The 20737-nt window shown below is 61.2% G+C and overlaps 1 protein-coding gene and 1 long non-coding RNA gene across 5 annotated transcripts in view; one reads left to right on the plus strand and one right to left on the minus strand.

Moving 5' to 3' along the window:
• Nucleotides 1–14826, minus strand: part of LOC102158724 — a 34059-nt gene extending 19233 nt beyond the window's left edge. For 3 of the 4 annotated variants that reach the window (XR_002346223.1, XR_002346222.1, XR_002346224.1), the window contains exons 1-2: nt 14661–14822; nt 1953–2274 (exon numbers count right to left, since the gene is read on the minus strand). This is a non-coding gene — a long non-coding RNA (uncharacterized LOC102158724). Of the gene's footprint in view, nt 1–1952; nt 2275–14660 lie in introns of all 4 variants that reach the window. The other variant, XR_001297652.2, reaches the window with a different exon arrangement.
• Nucleotides 15677–20457, plus strand: FOXF2 (forkhead box F2). Its single transcript, XM_021100107.1, has 2 exons — nt 15677–16841; nt 19613–20457. The coding sequence occupies exons 1-2, from the start codon at nt 15677–15679 to the stop codon at nt 19777–19779; spliced, it is 1332 nt and encodes a 443-aa protein (XP_020955766.1). The 3' UTR covers nt 19780–20457.

The raw sequence follows: 20737 nt of genomic DNA on the forward strand, positions 1-20737 counted from the left end.
ATGTTTCTTATGTGCTCAAAAAAAAAAAAAAAAAAAGTCTATTCCGCATCCATTACCAGTAGTTTCCAAACAGAGTTCAGCTGACAGGCTACCTCAGAATCATAGGAACCACTACTTAAAAACAGAGCACCCACGCCCCCGCCTTCAAGTCTCTATCAAAATCTCTCCAGTCTGAGTTAATCGACACCTCGGGCAATGCTAATGGTCCCTGGAGGAAGCCCCCTGCCCTCCCCGAGCCCGCGGGCCCCAAGTGCACACGGGAACAGAGATTCAATTCCAGACCAAGAGACTCTTAGGGTTTTGAAGAAACAGACCCCCATCTCCTTCCACACAACACTGGTGACCTTCAGGTCACCTGTCAGGCTCTTCTCCCTTAAATCTGCCCGAATGCCTCCTAGAGGCTCCGCCTCCTGCACGCACTTCCCCGACCTCCTACAGAACCCAGACTTCATGTCTCAATCCTGAGAGCTGTGAGGCCACGAGATCTGGGGGAGATGGACCCCATCCCAGCTCCAGGGAGCGGGGCTTGGTGGAGCAACCCCTGCACGTGCCCATGACCGGCTGGCTCACCCGGGAAAGACATGCCCTGGAGACGGCTGCTGACCCTGAAGAGGCCCCAAATGAGGAGGTGAACTTTCCCTCCAGCACTGGGGCCTCCCCATACACCCTTCCGAATGCAAGCAGCAAGACGCAGCCGCGGATGATGCTGCATTAGCGCCAGACACCCGCAAGGTGCAGGACAAAGTGGACTGTTGCCAGGGGAGTAGAAAAACAGAATTCGAGGTCTTGCTGACATCACTGAGCCACTAACACAGCAGTTCCAGAACTCGTCCTGCACAAACTTCTGGTTCACGCGAGAAAACACTTACTGTATAAAGGAGGACGCCTACCGCAGCCCGGGTCAGCCTCTCCGGCTCTTGGTTCCCTTTCACTGGAGGTTAAAACCTCAACAGACCACTCTGGACTCCAAAGCACGGATCTTTCACCTACTTAACGATCACAGGAAGACCCCCCTTCACTGCCTTGAAGCCCCTGCTCTGCGACACTCATCTTCCATGCGACTGTCATCCTTCACCCCTTTAATCAGAGGGACGCCCCAGCGTCCGCTTCACCCCCACACGCGCTCCTACCACAGCGGGAGGTCGCTGGACTTAGAAGGGTCCCCTACAGTCGGTCACCTACGCACAGCAGCCCACGAGCACCGGAGAGTTTAGGGGTCATGTGTCTCTGTGACCAAAACGTCTGCAAAATGCCATCCAAACGTGGGAAAGGGCAGAAAGACGCCAAAGCTGTGGGGGCCACTGGGCTGGTAATGGCAGGGGACCCCGGCGGGACAGTGGGTATGTGTGGGGGTGAGGGCCTGCAGAAAGGACGGGAAGGCAGACCCGCCCACCGTCTGTCAGCGCGGTCTCTCTCTGCCGCCTGGCACCCCAGGCCTCTCGGCCCCGAACCTCCAGAGGCCACTCCTCGGGGCCTTTGTCCTGTGCTCCATCCGCCCCATCTTCCCACAGCCCCTGCCTCTGAACCATCAAGCCCCTGGTGAAGGACGCCCCCAGGGCCCCGCGACCGACACCCACCCCGTGTCCAGGGCCGAGCTACACCTGCACCAAGGGGGCCGGACACGCCGCCCCAACCTGCCTCAGCAGCACGGGGGTGATTTTTCAGCTGATTATCTTTCAGGAGAGGCAGACACAGGAGACGCTCCACAACTGAGCAGAAGCCCCGCAGACAGGGCCTTCACCCGAGAAGCTCAGCCCAGAACCGAGAGGCGGGCCTTCAAGCTGGGGGCAGCCCGTCCCCGCTTCGTGCCCTTCCTGATACCCACCACGGGCCTCCCTCCCCAGCATCTTCTTTGGGTTTCAGCTGAAGATGGTATTGAAGGTGATGGCTGGGCCACCCCAGGGAGTGGCCCAGTTACCCAGGTCTCTCCCGTGCATGCGGGACGTATGCACCTTATTAAAAGTCCGTAGGTTCTCGCCGTGTTAATCCCTCCTTCACCGCAAGGGGAGGGTCTCACCACAGAACCAAGAGAGATAGCGGGACCCTCATTCTTCCTCTCCTGCGTCATCGTCTCACGTTTTCCTGCTCATCAGTTTGCTTGCGATCTCTCTACAGATGCTTTTCTCTGTCTGGAAGCTCCTTCTGAATCAGTCCGTCTCTTCTGATTTAAGCTTTGGACACAGGGGCCTTGACTGTCCTCCGGAATGGTTCTCCAGCACCTGGCCTGGTGGCCGGCACAGCAGGGTCCCAGAGCTGCCCCACAGGTCCAGTGACCTGTGGAACAAAAGAACAGAATAAGAGCCCGGAGCTGGCCGGCCCGCCTCCCACCGCGAGGTCAGCGTGGCTCTGTCGCCTCTGCCTCCTTCCGTTCAGGGTGGGGCCGTCCTGTCTATTGTACGTGGCTTCTGCCAAAGAGCTGGGGGAATGCAGAGACGGTCGCAAGTTCCAAGGGTGTCCCTGGGCTCCGGCTCCAGGAGGGAAGGCAGCCGGCCTCTCCCCGTTATCACCTTTCTTGACGAGCCCAGGGAGGACTTCCGGGGACAGGCTGACCCCACGCCAGCACTTGGCCAACCAGACAGGTCCAGCCGGTGGGACACAGAGAGGCTGTCATCAGCAGGTAGGAGGAGGGACCAGACGCCAGGCAAACTGAGAAACAGACCCACGAAAGCCCCAGACAGCGAGCAAGCGCATATGGTTCAAAGTACATTTGCATCTCACTGGCCAAAGTACTGCTCTCTCTTCTGAAAGTCCCCGTTACTACTGAAAGTGGTAAAGTGCTTGAGCTCAGGGTGTACTTTGAGTCTTCCGACCCCTCCATTTTCCCAGTTTCCAAGAGTGAAGATGTGTTTACCTTCCCTTTAAACGATCAACAGGAGGTTGACAGGCGCGTGGCAAAGGGTTCAGCTTCTCTCGAAAAGACAATGAGTCGCAAATAAATACAATGCACGTTATCACACAAAGGGGATGTTTAAAATCTTTTCAGATCATTTAAACTTTCAACATTTAATCCTTTTCTTAAGGGAACATCTAAAGCTTTAAGAAGCAGTTTCCCGGAAGCAGAGGTCGATGCTGCGAGTCTCCAAATCAGGAGGAAAGCAACTGACTCCAGCACCCGAGATGCTCCTCTGAAGGCGACCTTTGAAAGTAAAGAGCACTCTGTCCTTCTGTCAGAAAGGGGGATGAAAAATAGAAAAGCGCAAAAAACACAGGCCCGGAGGCAAGTCTCAGGGGGGTTACCTGCATTGCTCAACCCTGACCCTCCCCTGCGATGCCCTCCAGAGCCCAGACGGCAATCAAATCTTGGCCTCGAAACAATCTCCAGCCAGAAAGGGATCAATCAGGAAGCCAGCTGAAGGCCATCAAGTCAAGAGAGCCACCATAACCTACCATCTTCACATGGCTACGGACTCACGCTCGCTGATGGTAGAAAATGAAAACCCCAAAAACCCCAAAACCCTCTTTCTGGTCCTACTCACCTGCTATCCACATCTACATTTTTTTCTTTTCCTGTTTGTTAAATCCCCGTGTGATAAAATGCACCCGGAAGCTTTCTCTGTGGCTGACTGACAGAGGCAAGATCTTCGCTCAGGCCTTTCCTGAGAGCCTCCACCTGCAGACACTCTCCCCAGGTAGAAACGCGAAAGGACACGGCCTTTATTACAGCCCCTCTTCGGGCTCAGCAGGGCCCACTCCCTCGGCCAGAGGCCAAATGACCAGGGACATCAGTGCTTGACTGTGCAGCCCCTGGCAAGTGCTCCCTAAAGGGATCCACCCTGCTGTGCCCGACCCGAGGGCATGCTGTCCCCTCACCCAGAGGAGCTCCTGTCCACAAGGCCGGCAGAGGCCCGGCCTCCCAGCCTCCTCCCCAAATCCTTCTGCCCAGAGTCTATTTAACCCCTCACCCACTGCGTCCCAAGACCAGGGTTCTGGAGGTTTGGCTTATATTTTCACTTCCCAAAAGCATTTCCTTTCAACAGGGGTGGGGGGGCAGTAAGAGCCCCTTTTGCGGAATGAAAACAAGCACAGTTTTTCAGATTCTTAGCATATTTTAACTCCAGCGACTTGGAGATGGGTAGGTGGTCAAATGGGTCAGAGCCTTTCCAGGCCAGAACTGCTCTCAGCAGGGTCTCTCCTTGGGCTCGCTGCCCCCCCCCATCCTCATTCACCAGCTGGTAGCCCAACAAAGGGTCATTTGCTTTTTCCAAAAATATGCTCTCCCTCTAAGCCGGGAAGTAAAATTCTGACTTTATCCCCGCCAAGTTGGTGAGGGGAGTCACGTGAGCCTTACAAGAGAACAGACTGCAAAGTTTCATATGAAAACACTTTGCAAAGCCACTAACCTGGAGATGAAATTTTAGCACCAAATGCCAGTAATGAAAAGAAAGAAAAAGATGGGGGGGGGTTAAAGAAACGCTATTTTGCGTCAGATCGTTTTTTAAGAATCAGAGTTTATGTGAATTATTTATTTAAAGGGCTATTAAGCTGCGAAGGTGGTTAAATATGTAAAATACCCGTATAGGAGGAAGTCGGCAGGTAGATTCACTCTCCAGAGGGGAAACTCCGAAGTTCACTCCCAGCCCTCGGGCTACCGCAGAGGGGGCTACCCTCCCGGGCCAGGGATGCTCAAAAGGCCATTCAAGCCTCAGGAGGCCCCTGCCTTTCTCCATTTCCCTGTCCTTCGGCTCTTCCTTCTTTAAAACGCGCCGCCTCACCGGCCCGGCGCCTCCCTAAGTCGCCCAGAGACTACGCAGGTCCCAGGCAAAGGCCAGCAGCCAAAAAACGGCCCTTCACTGCCGCGCGGCATGCGGAGCAGGACCTAGACCGAGACAAGCGCGGCCGAGGATCCCACAGGACACGAAAACGAAAACGCTGCCTCCGCTCCGCACCCGCAGTTTCCCGAGCCGTCGCCCTCGGCGCGGGCCATGCTGCTCCGCTCCCAGCCGTGGAGGCAGCCTCCAGCTCTGGGGACGCCGGGGCGCATCGCCGCTCCCAGCTCCCGGCACCGCAAGCGGTCGAGCATTGGAGGGGTGACAGGGCAGCGGTGGGGACAGGCGACGCTCCTCCAGCAACCCGGGCCGCGGGCCCCGATGGATCGCAGAGCTGGGCCCGCCGCTCGCCCGTGCGCACCTGCTTCGCGCGCCCTGCCCCGGCTCCAGCGGCTCCCGCGCGCGGCCCTTTCCGTCCTTTCCCCCAGCTCGGTTCCTAAATCGTTCTTCCTACCCGAATTCTAAAACTAAAGCAAAGTACAGGGGTTGCGGTGGGGCTGGGACGCAGCAGCCCAAGTTTCCGAAGGCCTTCGGGCTGCAACCCGAGGTCACCCCAGCGAAGCGGCGGGGCCCGCGTCCACACGGGTCCAAGGTCGGCGGGTCTGCGCCGCCAGTCCCAGGCCGGATGCTTGCGGCGCACTCCGCGTGGGGCGCGCTGTTCTCCTAGGCGCTTGCCTGGATTAATTCGTTTTATCTTCCCAACAACCCTCTGGGGAGGCTATTATTGTGATCCCAGTTATAGAACTGACATAACTCAAAGCCATACAAATAAATAACTTCCTCAAGGTAACGCGTAAGTGCAAGGGGCGGGGCGGGGTTCGCCGAAAAATTAAAAGAGCAAAATAGAACTTGCCATCTCCGTACGCATTTAATACTCGTTTTTCAGTTTGCAGGTTACAATTTTCAGCCAGAGCTGCGAGAGCCTCGTGGAGCGGCGGGGCGTGACCCGGGCCACAGACCCACCCCAGGGGGCTCGGTCAGGGTGCACCGACCAGGAGGGTCTCCGCCTGCCTCCCACGCGACCAGAGCCCGCGCCTCTTGCCATCGGAGAACAGGGCGGAATGGAGATTTCCGTCCAAACAACAAAGGCAAAGGCGGGCGGCTGCTTTGCAGGAGACCCGGGTCCGCGAGGAACCCTTGCTGCCGCCCACGCCGCGGCCCGCGGTTCGTTTTCTTTCGGCGGGGCTTCCGCGATCCCCACGGGCTCTCGAACCCGAGGGTGTGCAGATCGGCCGACCTCCTGTGAGGGCGCAGGGAGCCTACTCGAGGGAGCTTTGACAGAGCGCGCACACACCCCCGCACCCTGGTCTCAGCGCCCTGCGGGACCCCCGCCACCCACCCACCGAGCGCGGGCCGGCCCGGATTCTGCGACAGAGTCAGACCCTTCCAGGAGCCGCTGATCTGGTCCAAAGGAATCATGCCCCTCCCCGGGGAGCTTTCGCCCTCGGCGGTGAAGGGACGCCGCGCAGCCCCACACACAGCCCGCCACACCCGGAGCTGACCCCCGGCCTGCGGAGACCTGCTTCACCTTGTAGACAAAGGACCCATCTTTTCCTTATTAAGGACCCAACCAGCCGTGCACGTAAGAAATTGCTCCGGAAGGAAGATCCCAAGCGCGCCTGCAACGTAGGCAGCCCCTTGAAACTAAACAGACCTTTTGTTGGATTGGGCCAAAGATAACTGTATAAATGCGTATATTTCAAAATGTTAATAATTCTTACAACTTGTATTTCATCTTTACAGTCGCTGTGGGAGGAGGCGCTTGTAAAATTGTTTATGTTATTTTCATTTGACCAAAACAAAACAAATTGAAGCTCAGAGACTTACCTAAGGTTACTGGGAGCAGGTGCAATTGTCAAACGAAATCCAGGGCTAGGGACACCATCCCTTTTCGTCTGTTCCAATTGCACCGAGGGGGAGGGCATGCTAAGGGTCGAAGTAACAGGTATTGTTTGGGGAAGCAGGAAAACAAATCGGACGAATCAACGCCAAATTAGTTGTGAAATGTGTGTAGGGTCCTGGTATTGACTGGCCCTTAGGGATATGGGCCAACCAGCACCTCCTGGGGTCCCCCCACCCCCTGCCCCCATCCCTTCACCCCAAAAGCCGAGTCCAAAAATTCTCCACAGGCACTTCCAAACAACACAAAAAATTCTTTGCCGGCCAGCCACCGTCTGGGTAAGCGATTCAGAAGTACTGTAAGGTCCGCTGGGATAAACATACATGCATCACGTGCAGACGAAGAGACAGAGTCAAAGGACACTGTGATCTCGCAGCAGATAAATTCCGGGTGTGTGGTCTGGTGCCCCAGAAAGGAGGCAGCATGGGGGTAGCTCTGGTTATGGCACAGAGCTCACCACTAGAGCATGCTGGCTGGCGGGGTTGGGGCTGGAAGTCAGGGGGGGGGGGGGGGGCAGGATAGTTCTGTTTGTAAAACACACACCCAACCCAATCTCAGCCTTCCCTAAGGAAGTGTGCTTGTCTGCACCAAAATACAGTTTTAGGTCTGAGAGAGCTAGAGCCAGCCAGAGGGCGTGGGAGGCGTAATAGGTACCCTTTTAAAACATGACGTCTGTATGTGCCCTGAAATACTTTGGCGAGAAATGAAAATAGACAGAGAAGAGGTAAAGAAAAGTCGCCAGAATCTTGCTAAGTGGGGAGTCGAGGCGATGGGTATGCCCCTCCACGTATGGGGACTAAGAAACTTTTAGTAATAAGAAATATAAAAAAAGAGAAAATGCAGCTTTTTCATTTAAATAGGTGTGTTTTATTGTGTGTGAGTTACACCTCAATAAAGCTAATTTTAGGAGTTTTGAAAAGCAGGAGAGGATGCCTTGGCTCTGGAAAGATAAAGTGCGGCTCCCCTTGACGTGGTGGCAGAGGAAGATCAGGGGGACATCTGGGTCTTGGCTTCCAAATCCAGCACCCCTGGCCGTTCCAGTCCCAAGCCACCACTCACCTGTCACCCAGCCCGGTACACAGCTTGTCTCCAAAGGACCCACAAAGTTGCCCTCTACCGTACAGGCTTTCACGGGGACCAGTATAGGGCGCTTCCCTTAGTTAAAAGGAATGAGAACCGGCAAAGCGAAAAGGTGTCTTCCTGTCCCTGTAGACTCAGAAGACAAGAGATGGTCTTGCAGCCTGACCATCCGCACGTCCAGAGCAGAAAACGCTGCCTGTGGGCTTCTCCAGGTGCTCGGCGCCCGTCCGTCCGTTTTCTGCTAGACCTCGGCTCCTAGAATTCCAGGAGGAACTGCAACCTGCAGACACCACCCCTGCTCCTCGCTGGGTAGGACGCCGGAACGGCGGGGCTGAATCCTGAGTTTCCTTGCAAGACCCAAGCATGTCTGCAACAGACCCGCAGAGGCGGCCCACGCCTGTGACTGGCAATCTTCTTTCTATGTTAACGACTAGACGGGTAGGCAAAGCAAAGCGTATCTTCGGGCTGCCGACCACCGAGCCCGTGATGAGCGAGAATATACGCAGAACTCGGTCTGCAGGGCCAGGCAGCGGGGCCGGCAGGTCGGGGGCTGCGGGAACCCGCGCTCAGGGCGGGTTAGGGACCCGCGGGGACTGCGATTCCCGAGGGCCTGTCGCCACCCAGCGGAAACGAGAGGAACTCCCGCTCCTTCCGCGCCGGCGCCCCGGAGGGGAGGCCCGGCGACCCTGCGAAGCCCCGGGGCTTTCGGAGAGCAGGAGCGTGACCCTCACCGACGGCTCGAGAAAACCGCGCCTGGCCTTCCCCGCTCACCCCTCTCGCCAACAAGGACACCGTGACCGGCCAGGCCGAGGCTCTCCCTTCACCCCAACCTCAAGACGAAAAGCGCTTCCCCTTAAAAGGCGACCCACCCCACCCCACGCAGCCGCGCGCGGGTGGACGCGCAGCGTGGAGCCGGCTTGCGCCGGCCTCTCGCCCCGGGCACAGGGAAGAGCCAGCGTGGAGGGGAGGACGACCAGGGCCACGTAAATCATCTGGAGGGATTTTTGGCCAGAGGCCCTGTTTCCGAAAGGTTGCGGGATGACTGGGACGTTGATTACATAGCTGTTCCCTTTTCAAGTGCGCGCCCCTCCCCACCGAGGCCGTCTGGTGTGCGAGGATTGTTTGAAAGGGAGGAAGCATTCTTGAAGTGGCGGGTGATGGATCGTCTAAACCCTTATGGGGCGTTTTGAGCGAGAATTTTGAGGCAGCTCATCAATAAAGACCCCCCTGGAGAGAGGGTGGGACTGGAGAACAGCCCCCACCACACAGCCCGTCGGCCGCAGGACCGGGTGGGAACCTCGTGGATGAGTGAAGACACATTGCCTGGACCCGCCTAGCCGCAGCCCTTCAGGTGGCACCTCATGGGGTGGGGGTGACAGCCGAAAGGCTGGTGGGCTCCCATCAGCAGGGTGTCGGGGGCAGGAAGAAAAGCAGAGGTGCCCAGGGAGGGGGGGGCCTGGCTGCGCCAGGATGTACTTTCACTCCTTGCAGCTCTTCCTCCAGCTCCTCAGCTGCCCTACCGCACGCGGCTTCCCTTAAAGTAGACTTCTTTTCAAAGCCCCAGCCAAAAATCTGTCACCTTTCCAGAAATGGAGGAGGGAGATGGGGAGGTGATGGCATAGGTGCCATAAAGATGACCTGCTCGCTCAAGCCATCCCGAGGTTTGATGGCGGGAAACCCTGAGGGCCAAAGCAGACAGCCCCCCCCCGCCCCCGCAAAGGCCTCTTCCCCTCCCTGGAGCCAAAGCTCAGAGACGTGCCTTGGGGTCCTCCGCGCAGCCTGGAAGAGGAGGCTGCCCTGGGATGAGGAACCGGGAGGCCCCCCCTTCCTTGGGAAGACAAAAACCTGCAAGGCAAGGGTTAGGGTTAGGGTTAGAGTTAGACAAGCCCAGAGTGGCGAGTGGCGGGCTTGTCTAGGAGGCGCGGCCACAGGGCCTCCCTGACTTTTGCCGCCGGGCCGCGAACACTCCCTCCCCCTGCTGCGGCTTTCGCCAGCACCCAGGAGCCGGGTCAGGCTGCCCCCGCCTCCAGAATCGACAGGCCACCAGACTGGAGGGAGGGGGGTAAAGAGGATGGGCCGGCTGGAGGGCTCCCCAAAGGCAGCGCCTCCCAGGCCAAGGCGGCGCCTGGGCGCCCCAAAGTCCTGAGCCGGGCTCTGGGCGCCGAGCACTTTTATTTATCCCCGCAGAGGATGCTGGAGGACAAAAGAAATATTTGGACGTCAGAGCTGATTTATATTTTTGGAAGAGCTACATTTCCTTTTCTGAAGAGAAGCAAGCGCGCCCCATATCCTGAGCGCAGCGGGGAGACAGGAGTGGCGTTTTGATGCTTCAGGAAGTTCATCCATCTCGGCCGCAAGCGCAGCCCGGCGCCCCGCGGGGTCCGCTGCCCGGGGAGATATTTATTTATTGGGGGGAGGGGAGGAGGCGAGCCGGACGTCTGAAGAAAGCCCGACTCCAGGGCTGGGACCTCCAGGGCGCCTCCGGGCCTGCAGACCACAGCGGGCCTGCCTGCCTCTCCGCTGGCCTTGCGACCTCGGAGCCAGTCTGGGTGATGATGCAGCCCTGGGCACGCACCCTCCTTCCTCCTGGGCCTGCAGCCCGTCCTGCCACGACGCGGGGCCCAGCCACCTTCCGCCCGAGCCTGGGGTGGTGGAAGCAGAAGCCGGGTGCCTGCCCTCCCAAGGCTGCAGAGCAGGGGCCGGCAGGGTGGGCGCAGGGGAGGGAAGCCCGGAGCTCAGGCGCACTAGGGCCCGCTTCCAAGACACAGCCTGGCTCCCTTGGCTCCTGTTTTGTCTCACCAGCGGGGACTCCCTCCCAGCAAAGCCAAGCAGACGTGCCAGGGGCGCCAGCACCCGCACTCGCTTTTGCTTTTTTGCTCTCAAGCCTGGGGGGTGGGACGGGCTCCCCCAGTTTTCCACTGGAAGCCCACTGTTCCTGCTTCCTTGGGAGACACACCGGCAGTCCCAGCGGTGCACTTTCTCTCCTCCCTGAGGCATCAGAGCTGCCTTTGGGGAGGAAAGGCTGCCCCTGCCTCCGAAGAAACCCTCCTCTCAAGTTCAGGCCTCCCACCCCGGCTGTGGGCGAGGCCTAAGGGCGTCCCCCCTCGGGGCTGCAGGTCGGGGCCTGGGGCCTGGGGGCGGATGGGCTGGCTCCCGGACTGTCCCAGGAGTGGGCCGCCCCGGGTCAGGGCGCTGGGCCTGGGAGCCGGGCAGGGCAGCGGGAAGGGGCGTGCTGTGGCCGGCGCTCAGGCGGCCTGGACCCCCACCCACCCCAAGCACCGCAGATCTGGCCAAGAGGGCGAGCGCGAGCGCGCCGCCCCACCGCCGGCCCGGGGGAAGTGGGGCCCGTCCGCGGATGGCTCAGGAAGGTGGCTGTAAAAAGAGCCCTGCCTGGGGCGCAGGCCGTTGGAGAGCAGCGGAAGAACCTATCTAAATAAACGTTTGCCGTTGGGTGGCTGGCTTTCCAGCCCGGAGGTCGGGGGCGCTGCACGAGGAAGGCGCGGACGCCACGCCGCCGCCGCCGCCGCCGCTGCTGCCTCCGCCGGGTGTAAGGTTCCCTCTGTGGCCGCTCCGCTCCTGGACAAGGTGGCCTCCCCGACCCCAGCCTCGGCGCCATCTCCTGGCCTCCTGGCCGGACTGTCTACTGTAAATTCAAGTTTCCAGCAGCCGCCAAGTCTCACGGGCTCCTAGTCCTCCAGTCCTCGCGCCTGGCGTCAGCACCGCGCCCACCCGCCCCCCTGGAAAGGCCGCTGGGCACACCTAACTGGGTACCAGCACACAGGGTGACAGGGTGGTGGATTCCCGACTGAACTGAGAGGAGGCTTTGCTCCCACTGCAGGGGAGAGGCCTAGGGTGGCCGCAAACGGTGGGTGAGGTGCGTCCCTGGGGTGGGTGACTGGTTTAGTCTAAGCCACTTCATGTAAAACCCACGAAGCAGAGGAAGCGCGCTGAGAGCATAAAATGCAAACCGCAATAACGAAGAGATTTCCTAGAATAAAACACCGATTACAGAACCGAATCAGAGAAGCCCAGGCTCCCCGAAGTTTACATTCCCTTTGTGCTGGAGCAGGGGCGGGACCCCAGGGCTTGGAGCCAGAAAGGAACCCGCAGCCCAGACGGAGTCGGGCAACCCCAGGGGTCAGAGCAGGGGATGAGGGACCGGGCTGGCCTGCGCTCATTTTAAGGAACCCTACCTTGCCTTCTCCTAAGAACAACGTCAGGGCTTCTGTCATTTACAGGACAGTGAAGGTCCATCAGGAAGAGCTCGGAAACAGGCAGCTTCTGAGCAAGACTGGTTCAGAGACAAACACGACTGCTTTTCACCGTGTGTGACACGGAGACGCAGGTGTGGCTGCCAGGACAGAGTTTGACATAACCTGTCATCATGTGCCTTCTTTCCCAGGAGACTTGTATTAATCAGTAATTCAAACAAAGTTCCAAGGAGTTTTGCTGCCATGGAGCGGCAGCAGCCCTACAGAGACGCCAGGCCTGAGCCGCAGGCCCAGGTGCCGTTTCCCCTGCATCCTCTGACCTCGCTGAGCCTCGGCTTCCTGCCCCCTAACAGGGGACATACTGAGCCCACGTGGCAGGGCCATGGTACAAGTGGAAAGGCTTATCTCCGTGAAACCTGGGCTCTGGATTTCTAAACCTGGGCAGGGGGGGGGGGGTCCTCCCAGAAAGAGTTCTGAAGAAGAGCCCGTTCCTGCTCAGATAACACAGGTCACCAGCCTCTGGATCTTCCTGGGAGGAGAGAGGCTCTCAGCCGGCAGACCTGCTCTCCAAAGCCCACCACCTTCCAGGACCCGCCCGGCCTCCTGGAACAGTCACCCACCCAGAAAGAGGCCTTGCTTGCAAGTTTAGAGCGTTTAGGAAAATAGACACCACGGTCACTGACTGGGGGACAAGGGAGGTTTTCAATATCCTTGAACATTTAAGCAGATACATTGGTAGAGACGAAAAATGCACAGAGTAGGCTTGTTTGTTCTTTTAAATGAGCATCTATGGTCCCCCCCAAATTCCAGGCAGAATGAGAGCATTTTGGGGGGGGTAGGCTCTAGAGCTTCCATCATTCTCAGAAAAGACCCATGACCCCCAAACTGGTAACTACATCCTGGTGCCTGGTACACATGCCATCACCAGCCCAACTGGATTTTAGGGGTGGTGCTTTGTATCCTTCGTTCTCTGGGTCCTAAACCTTTGAGGGCCTGAGATCCAATGGACCTGAAATCCCCAGTGCAGAAAAGCAGAGAGGGTCCGGGGACAGGGGTCTCTCTGTCCCCTCCCTGAATTTCCCGCAAATCCCCCCCCCCGCACCCCATCCACAAATGAGGTGACTGCCCTTTTGGTCCCTGAGCGTCTCCGCTGGGCCAGTTCTCTTGCCCTTGCCTGCCCAGCCACGCGGGCGGGTGCGGGCGCGGGCGCCCACGCGGGGAGCACCTGCACTGGAGGGTGCTTGCTCCCTTCACACACCCTGTTCTCCTCTCTCCGGGTTCTCTCGCATTTCATTATTTTTCAGACACTTAAAGCATTGGTTTCGTGAACACACTCTATCCATTTCCATTTTTAATTATAGTTATTGCATATAAAAGGACAAAAAGGGTAAGCGAAAAATACCATGAAATTAACAGGGACCTACCCAAAGGGAAATAACAACAACAGCAGCTCCCCAGTCACTCAGACAGGAATTCTCAGAAGTGGAAACAACTGCAAACCCCCTTCCCCAACCCAACCAAAACATCCCAGCCGGAAAAGAGCGGCTTGTTTCTTTTTTCTATTGGAAACGAGCGGTAAACTGAGTTCATTTTGGCCGTGTTTTCTTAGCTGACTCTCGGCTACAATCAAGCCATTTTCGGACACATTCCCATGTAGGTGCCAGGGGTGCTCTGGAGGAAGCTGTCGACGCCTGTTCAGCTAATTTAGGTTTTCTTTGTCTAATTACAGTGGAGCTTAGGGAAAAGGAGCCCGGCTCAGGGCAGTAAACTGACACTCGCTCTCCGTGTGTGGCATCCAGGCAGGGTTTGATGGAAAAAGCCTGCTTCCACTCAACTTCAGGTCACTGTCTGGGGCCAGCCCAGCCCCCAGCCTCCCCTCCCTCCCCTCCCTCCCCCTCGGCTCTATAGCCCCAGGCCCGTTCCGCCTGGGAGCAAAACGCCAGGCGCTCAAGGGCACAGGGAGCCAGGGCAGCTCCGCGAGCCGCCTGGGTGCGCGTCCACCCGGGCTCTGGCAGCCACCTTCTCTGCACCTACACAGCCTCCCCTCTCTCGGCCCCCACCGCACCCCAACTCCCAGGTCGTCCCCCCCGCCCCTGCACAGGCACCTGGGTCCTTGGTGAGCAGAGGCAGAGCTGTGCCCCTGTGGGCCTGCTCCGCAGCACCCCGCTCTGGGCCGCCATCTGTGCAGCCAGGTCAGCTCCCAGACCCCCCCCCCCCCGCTCTCCCCCACCTCCAGCCGGTCCAGTCCTCGCACGTGTAATCCAGTAACTAACGGTCCGCCTCGCGGGAAGTGGTTCTCCGGAGGGTGCACCCTCGCCCGGGGCTTGGCTCTGACCGCTGGGGAGGGATGAGCCACGCTGGGGTGCAGGGCTCCCCACGCAGGGCACCTCCTGGGCAGCACACACGGAGACTGAGGATGCGAGTCTAAAGAGTCTAAATCTGGTGACAGTGGCACGCACGCCTTCCGGCTGAGGGTAAATACACTGTCTCACTCTGGTCGCTCAGCCGGGCCTACTCTGGGCATTGCTTACAAAACATCAAGTGGAAAACAGAAAGGAAGTGGAAACTAGTGAAAACAGCAGTCCTGCTCGACCACGTTTCCAAAACTCTAAAATGACTCCTTAAGGAGCATGGCCTCTGCCCTCCGCGAAGAGCGGGCAGCGCCCGCAGGCCCTGTCCCAGGAGAGAGGACTGGCACGTTACCTTTGGGCGTCGGGCTCCCGGGCTCGTGGCAGAGGCCGCAGTGTCCCCTGAGGCTGACAGCAGGGTCATCGCGGGCGTGGGCTGCAGCGGCTAAGGAGGTCCGGCGGCGGCACCAGCGGCAGCACCACTCGGCCAAGGACGGCCTGGTGGGGGGGAGGGAGGAGGGGAGGGGGAGGGGAGGAGGATGAGCGGGAGGCGAGGAGGAGGAGGGCGAAGGGGGGGAGGAGAAGGGGTGGGTCCTGCCGCCAGGGGCGGCTGGCTCTGGGATGGGGGCAGGGGTGCCCTAAGCGCCAAAGAGAAAGAAGATTTCCCCCGATTCTAGGTGGTCGAGTTCTGCGGGGCGGGGCGGGCGGTGGGAGGGGGGGGATCGTCCCGGCCCAACGTGAGTCCGGCTCCCGATCCTCGGTTCGAAAGAGGGTGGGAGGGAGGAGAGCGTCAGAGTCCCAGAGAGGAGTTAAAGGGCCGAGGGGGACCCCGGCGAGCGCCGAGCGAGATAAGGGAGGGAGCGCCGGCTCGGGGGAGGAGTGAGCGCCGGCCGAGCGCGCCTCCCCGGGCGGCGGCGGCGGGGAGGGGGCAGGGCGGGGTGGGGGAGGGCGGCGGGGGAGGGGGCAGGGCGGGGTGGGGGAGGGCGCGGGCGGGAGGAAGTCCGAGAGACAGAGCGAGGAGCGCTCCTGAGCGGAGACGTCGGGCTCGTCCCCGGGGTCCCGGCCGCGGTCCCCGCTCGCGCGCGCAGCCTCCCGGCGCCCGGCCGCTCCGGCTCCGCGGCCCGGAGGCCGCCGCGCAGGCCGGGCCCGAGGCCCGGGGAGGGATGCGCTGGGCGTCGCCTCCGGCCCGCGGCCGCCGCCAGGAGCCCGGGCGGAGCTGAGCGAGGCGACGCCGAAGCGCTGGCTCGGAGCGGCCGCGGCTGCAGCCCGGGCGGCGGGCTAGGGCGCCCGCCCGGCCTCTGGGCCGACCGCGCTCCGGCACCCCCGCGCCCGGGCCCGCCCCCGCCGCCCGGCCCTGCTCCCGGGCCCCCGATGACCTCCGAGGGCGGGCCGCCGCCGCCCCCGCCGCGCCCGCCGCCGGCCCCGCTCCGCCGCGCGTGCAGCCCGGCCCCCGGCGCGCTGCAGGCCGCCCTGATGAGCCCGCCGCCCGCCGCCGCCGCCGCGCTGGAGGCCGCCTCGTCCTCGGCGTCCGCGTCGGCATCCGCCTCCTGCGCCTCGGCCGGCGCGCCCCCGGCCGCCTGCAAGAGCGCGGGCGGCGGCGGCGGCGGCGCGGGCGCGGGCGGCGGGGGCGCCAAGAAGGCGAGCTCGGGGCTGCGGCGGCCCGAGAAGCCGCCCTACTCGTACATCGCGCTCATCGTCATGGCCATCCAGAGCTCGCCCGCCAAGCGCCTGACGCTCAGCGAGATCTACCAGTTCCTGCAGGCGCGCTTCCCCTTCTTCCGCGGCGCCTACCAGGGCTGGAAGAACTCCGTGCGCCACAACCTCTCGCTCAACGAGTGCTTCATCAAGCTGCCCAAGGGCCTGGGGCGGCCGGGCAAGGGCCACTACTGGACCATCGACCCGGCCAGCGAGTTCATGTTCGAGGAGGGCTCGTTCCGCCGCCGGCCGCGCGGCTTCAGGCGGAAGTGCCAGGCGCTCAAGCCCATGTACCACCGCGTGGTGAGCGGCCTGGGCTTCGGGGCCTCGCTGCTGCCGCAGGGCTTCGACTTCCAGGCGCCCCCGTCGGCGCCGCTCGGCTGCCACGCGCAGGGCGGCTACGGCGGCCTCGACATGATGCCCGCGGGCTACGACGCGGGCGCCGGCGCCCCGGGCCACGCGCACCCGCACCACCACCACCACCACGTCCCGCACATGTCGCCCAACCCGGGCTCCACCTACATGGCCAGCTGCCCTGTGCCCGCCGGGCCCGGGGGCGTGGGCGCGGCGGGCGGCGGCGGCGGCGGGGACTACGGCCCGGACAGCAGCAGCAGCCCCGTGCCCTCGTCGCCGGCCATGGCGAGCGCCATCGAGTGCCACTCGCCCTACACGAGCCCCGCGGCGCACTGGAGCTCGCCCGGCGCCTCGCCTTACCTCAAGCAGCCGCCCGCCCTGACGCCGGGCAGCAACCCCGCGGCCTCGGCGGGCCTGCACACCAGCATGTCCTCGTACTCGCTGGAGCAGAGCTACTTGCACCAGAACGCCCGCGAGGATCTCCCAGGTACCCGGCCCGGCCCGCGCGGGCGTCCCCTCAGGCCTCCCGCTCCGATGGGCGCCGCGGCCCCGGAGGAGCTGACGCCCTGTTCACAGGGGGAGCCGGCTGGGGCCGCGCCGCCCCACACCTCGGCCCCAGCTGGGCCTCCGGAATTTGCCTCCCTGGGAGGATGGCGCCAAGCCGCCAGCCTTTGTGGCATCTCTGGGTGTCCCCATGGACGCACGGAGGAGCACCCAGCTCAGGCCTGACTTAGCTTAGAGAGAGAGCTTGTGGGCTTAGGGGACCTTGGCCGAGGCGCCGTGACTGGTTTCTTCTGTCTTTGTTTTAAAGTTGGTTTTGCAGTGCTTTTGCTCCAAGGTAGATGTCAGAAGGGGGGCTGCTCTGTACCTGAGAGGTGCCTAGGGAGGGGCCCACGGGGCACGTGCCCAGAGGAGAGGAAAGGGAGGGGCCCCTTCCTGGGATCCTGCAAGGGAGGGACTGGATGCCAGGCTGCTGGGGAGTCCGTCCCCTACTGCCTCTCAGCGTGCCCAGGTTGCCCACGGCGAGGCTCCCCAGAGAAACCCTGCCCCTTGGGCGCCACTTGGAGTGCTGCCGGCGTAAATTGTGTTGGTTGCAGATCATGAAAATTTATTGACTTGCCAAAGGCGGTGAAAGGTGGGAGGGACGGATGGGGGTGGAGGAGGGAATTGGAGTCTTTGGCCAGGTTTATGGGGACAGTGGAGATAAACCGTTACATTAACCCCTCTAGGGCCAGCTCGTCTGGCCCCAAGTGGTGCTCTGGCTGCCACTCACCTTCCGCCCCAAGGAGAGCAGGGTTCACAGGAGGATGCATACATTGCAGGCTCCTCGGCCGTTGTGGGGCGAGAGCAGAGGGAGAGAGGAAGCCCAGAAATGGGCAAAAGATGTCTGTTCCCTGGACGGTGAAATTTCCCAAATAGGCCTTTAAATGCGGGTCTCAGAGGTTAACTAAACAAAGACAGTCTGTGCAGGACCACACCGGAGAGGGTTTTAGCTTGACTTAACCCACTGAGAGCAGAGTCTTGTTCCATTTTATGGGAATTTCAACAAGTAACCAACACAGACGACCCTCCCCTCCGATTTTTTTTATCCCCCTGGGACTGGCTGTCAATCACGGCCTGGAGGGGCGCAGGCTCTGCACTCGCCCGCTCAGCTCCGCTCCGCTCCCCTCCAGGCCCTCAGGCCTTCGGCGGGTCCTCGGCTGCCTTCGGCCCTCTCTGCTCCCGGCTTCCCGCTCCCGCTGCAACCCGGACTCCCAGGCTGCCCTGAAACGCTGCCCTAAACGTTAAAAAACACGCAAAAGAGGCTTCTGATTCCTCCGTGAAGCCGCCTTGCCCCACCCTGCACACCGGGCACAGGCGCTGGTTCCAGAAACAGGGAGGCCTAGAGCACGACTCGGTCTGGGAGGGAAGGGCCCTGCCTCGCCACCGCCCTCAGAGCCGTGTCTCTGAGGTGGCCAGCCAGGCGCTTGGCCTCTTCCTCCCCCTGCCCTGGCTCCCGCTCCCGCTCCCCTCGTTGTCGACTCCCAGGGGGACCCCGTTGTGACTCCCAGGCCGAGGCCCGGCAGACTGAGAGCGGAGGGCCCCGTGAGGCCGGCCGGGAGGTACCCCTCTCCAGACCGTGCACTAGGGCTGGGGAGGAAAGGGGCTCCCTCTCTGCATCCTAAGAGCCTTTTGAGAAGGAGCCAGGGCTTTAGATCCCTCGGTGGGCACATCAAAGCGCTGTGTGAGCGCCAGCTCAGGGTCTGGTGGGCCCGTGGGTTAGAGAGGTGGGAACCGGCACCACGAGGGGCTTTAACCCACGCTAAAGGCACCTGCACGCAGCGACCGCACTCGTGGGGTGGCTCACGAGTGTGGCCTCTGGCCACAGGAGGTGCCTCGGGGCACTGAACGGGGCCGAGGCGCTGCGGGCTGCCGGGTGGGGTCTGGTGCGGGGAAGGCTGAATCTGGCTGCCGCCAGCATGGGCTGGCCAGCCCCTCGGCCCACGGGGACCGGAAGACTTGGGCCGCGGGCCTGGCACAGCCGGAGGTGCTGAGAAAGCAAAAGCAAAAGTCCGAGGCAGTCGGCGCTCAGCAGCCAGGCCCAGGCCCGGGCCTTGCGCATCCTAGGCCAGCCCGGCTGGGGGTGGCCCCGCAGCGGAGGGGCTGCAGCGGCATGCCTTCCGAGAGGCAGTTCCAGCCCCCTGGGTCCTGCTTCTCCAGAGGGGCCCAGGAACATGCGAGTCCTCTCCCTCCCGGCCCTTCTCTGGCTTTAGGGTGTTTTTTGTCCCCCCCCCCTTTGCGCAGGGCCTGTTTCCCACCCCCCCCCCCGCCGTGGCCTGCCCCTCGGCCCCTCAGGCAGATGGGAAGCACGGCCAGAGGCTGGAGACCAGAGACGCGTCTGTGGGGCAGGGGCTTGGCGGCGGTCGCACCGCCCGGAGCCCTGGGCCTGGGTCTAGTCGCTGTCCCAGTCCAGCCGGGCCTCCAGGAGTCACAGCAACTCAGGCCCAGAGAAGCCGGCCCACAGGGGACGGTGCTTGTGCCTGGGCCCGCCGTGGCCCAAGGGAACCAAGCCGCGGTCCAGAGCCGTCCTCTGGCGCACCGTTGGAAACAGAACCTTCTAAGGCTGCGTTTCCTCTACCAGTTTTATAGCAAAAGACAAAGACAGGCCACCTCCTTTGGCGTCCAAAGAAGACACGAGTTAAATGAAAGTTTGAACACGCAGGGGCGCGGGTTGCAGCGGAACACGCGTTTCTGAAGCTCTCCCCTCTCTCCTTGCAGTGGGCCTGCCGCGGTACCAGCACCACCCGGCGCCGGTGTGCGACAGAAAAGACTTCGTCCTCAACTTCAACGGCATTTCTTCCTTCCACCCCTCCGCCAGCGGGGCCTACTACCACCACCACCACCACCAGAGCGTCTGCCAGGACATCAAGCCCTGTGTCATGTGAACGGAGCGAGGGGGCCGCGCCGGGCCCGCCGTCCCCCGGGGGCGCTGACTGAGGTGGGCTCCCTGGGCAGGCGGGCGGCAGCAGCAGTAAGTAGCACACCAGTCACCAGGCCGAGTCCCCGGGCCAGCCTTGTGCACTGATCTTTGTCTGCTGGTGGCAGAAGGACGGCCCCCCGCCCCCATACGCGCAGGCTCCCTGCCCCGGGAGAGGAGACAGGAGAGGAGAACTCAGAAACAGGCGTGAAACCCTGAGCTCTTCTCGGCCTTCGGGAACCAGGGTCTGCCGCCCGCAGGGGAGCTGAGTGCGTTTCTTTGTGGAGAATGCGAGTGCTTTTCTAAGTGGCCGTGCTCAGAACGCCATCGACGGTGTGGCCTGGTTCTGCGGGAGCGTGGTCTTTTGCCAAACACTGCCTTGGGATACAGGTGCCAAAGAACACTGTCCAGAAAGTATTTAGCAACAGCGCGTCTCGTTGGAGAGCGTGGTCCTCAGTATGGTGACAACACAACGTCTTTGCACGGCCGTCCCCCGCCACCGTATTTTAAAGATAGTTTTATGACCTTCGTGTATACCCACACTTTGCTTGTATTTTCAAAGGAGGATGTGTTTGCACGCACGTATACTTTTACAGTTTGCCAAACTATTTTGATGTAAAATTTTTTCAATAAAATGTACATAACCGAGCGTGGTGGGGAGCTTTCCTCCGAGGCACCGCCGCGCGGCTGGCTCTGCACTGGGCGCTTTCTCCTTCTTCCAAGCTGTATAATTGACGTGCTGTGGGGCCTCTGCCTTGCGTAGCACAGGCCGGGTTCTGATGGTGGGTCTTCTCGGGAGAGGAAGAGAAGCAGCAGCAAGCGTTTCTGTGACTTCTTTCCTTCAGCCTAGCCCTTCCTGGCAAACAGAAACCAGAAGGTGAGAGGCACTGAAAGGAAAACCAGGCAAGATCACGGCCCGAGGAAAC

Source organism: Sus scrofa, chromosome 7, assembly GCF_000003025.6.
Source record: "Sus scrofa isolate TJ Tabasco breed Duroc chromosome 7, Sscrofa11.1, whole genome shotgun sequence".
NCBI classification, from domain to species: Eukaryota; Metazoa; Chordata; class Mammalia; order Artiodactyla; family Suidae; genus Sus; species Sus scrofa.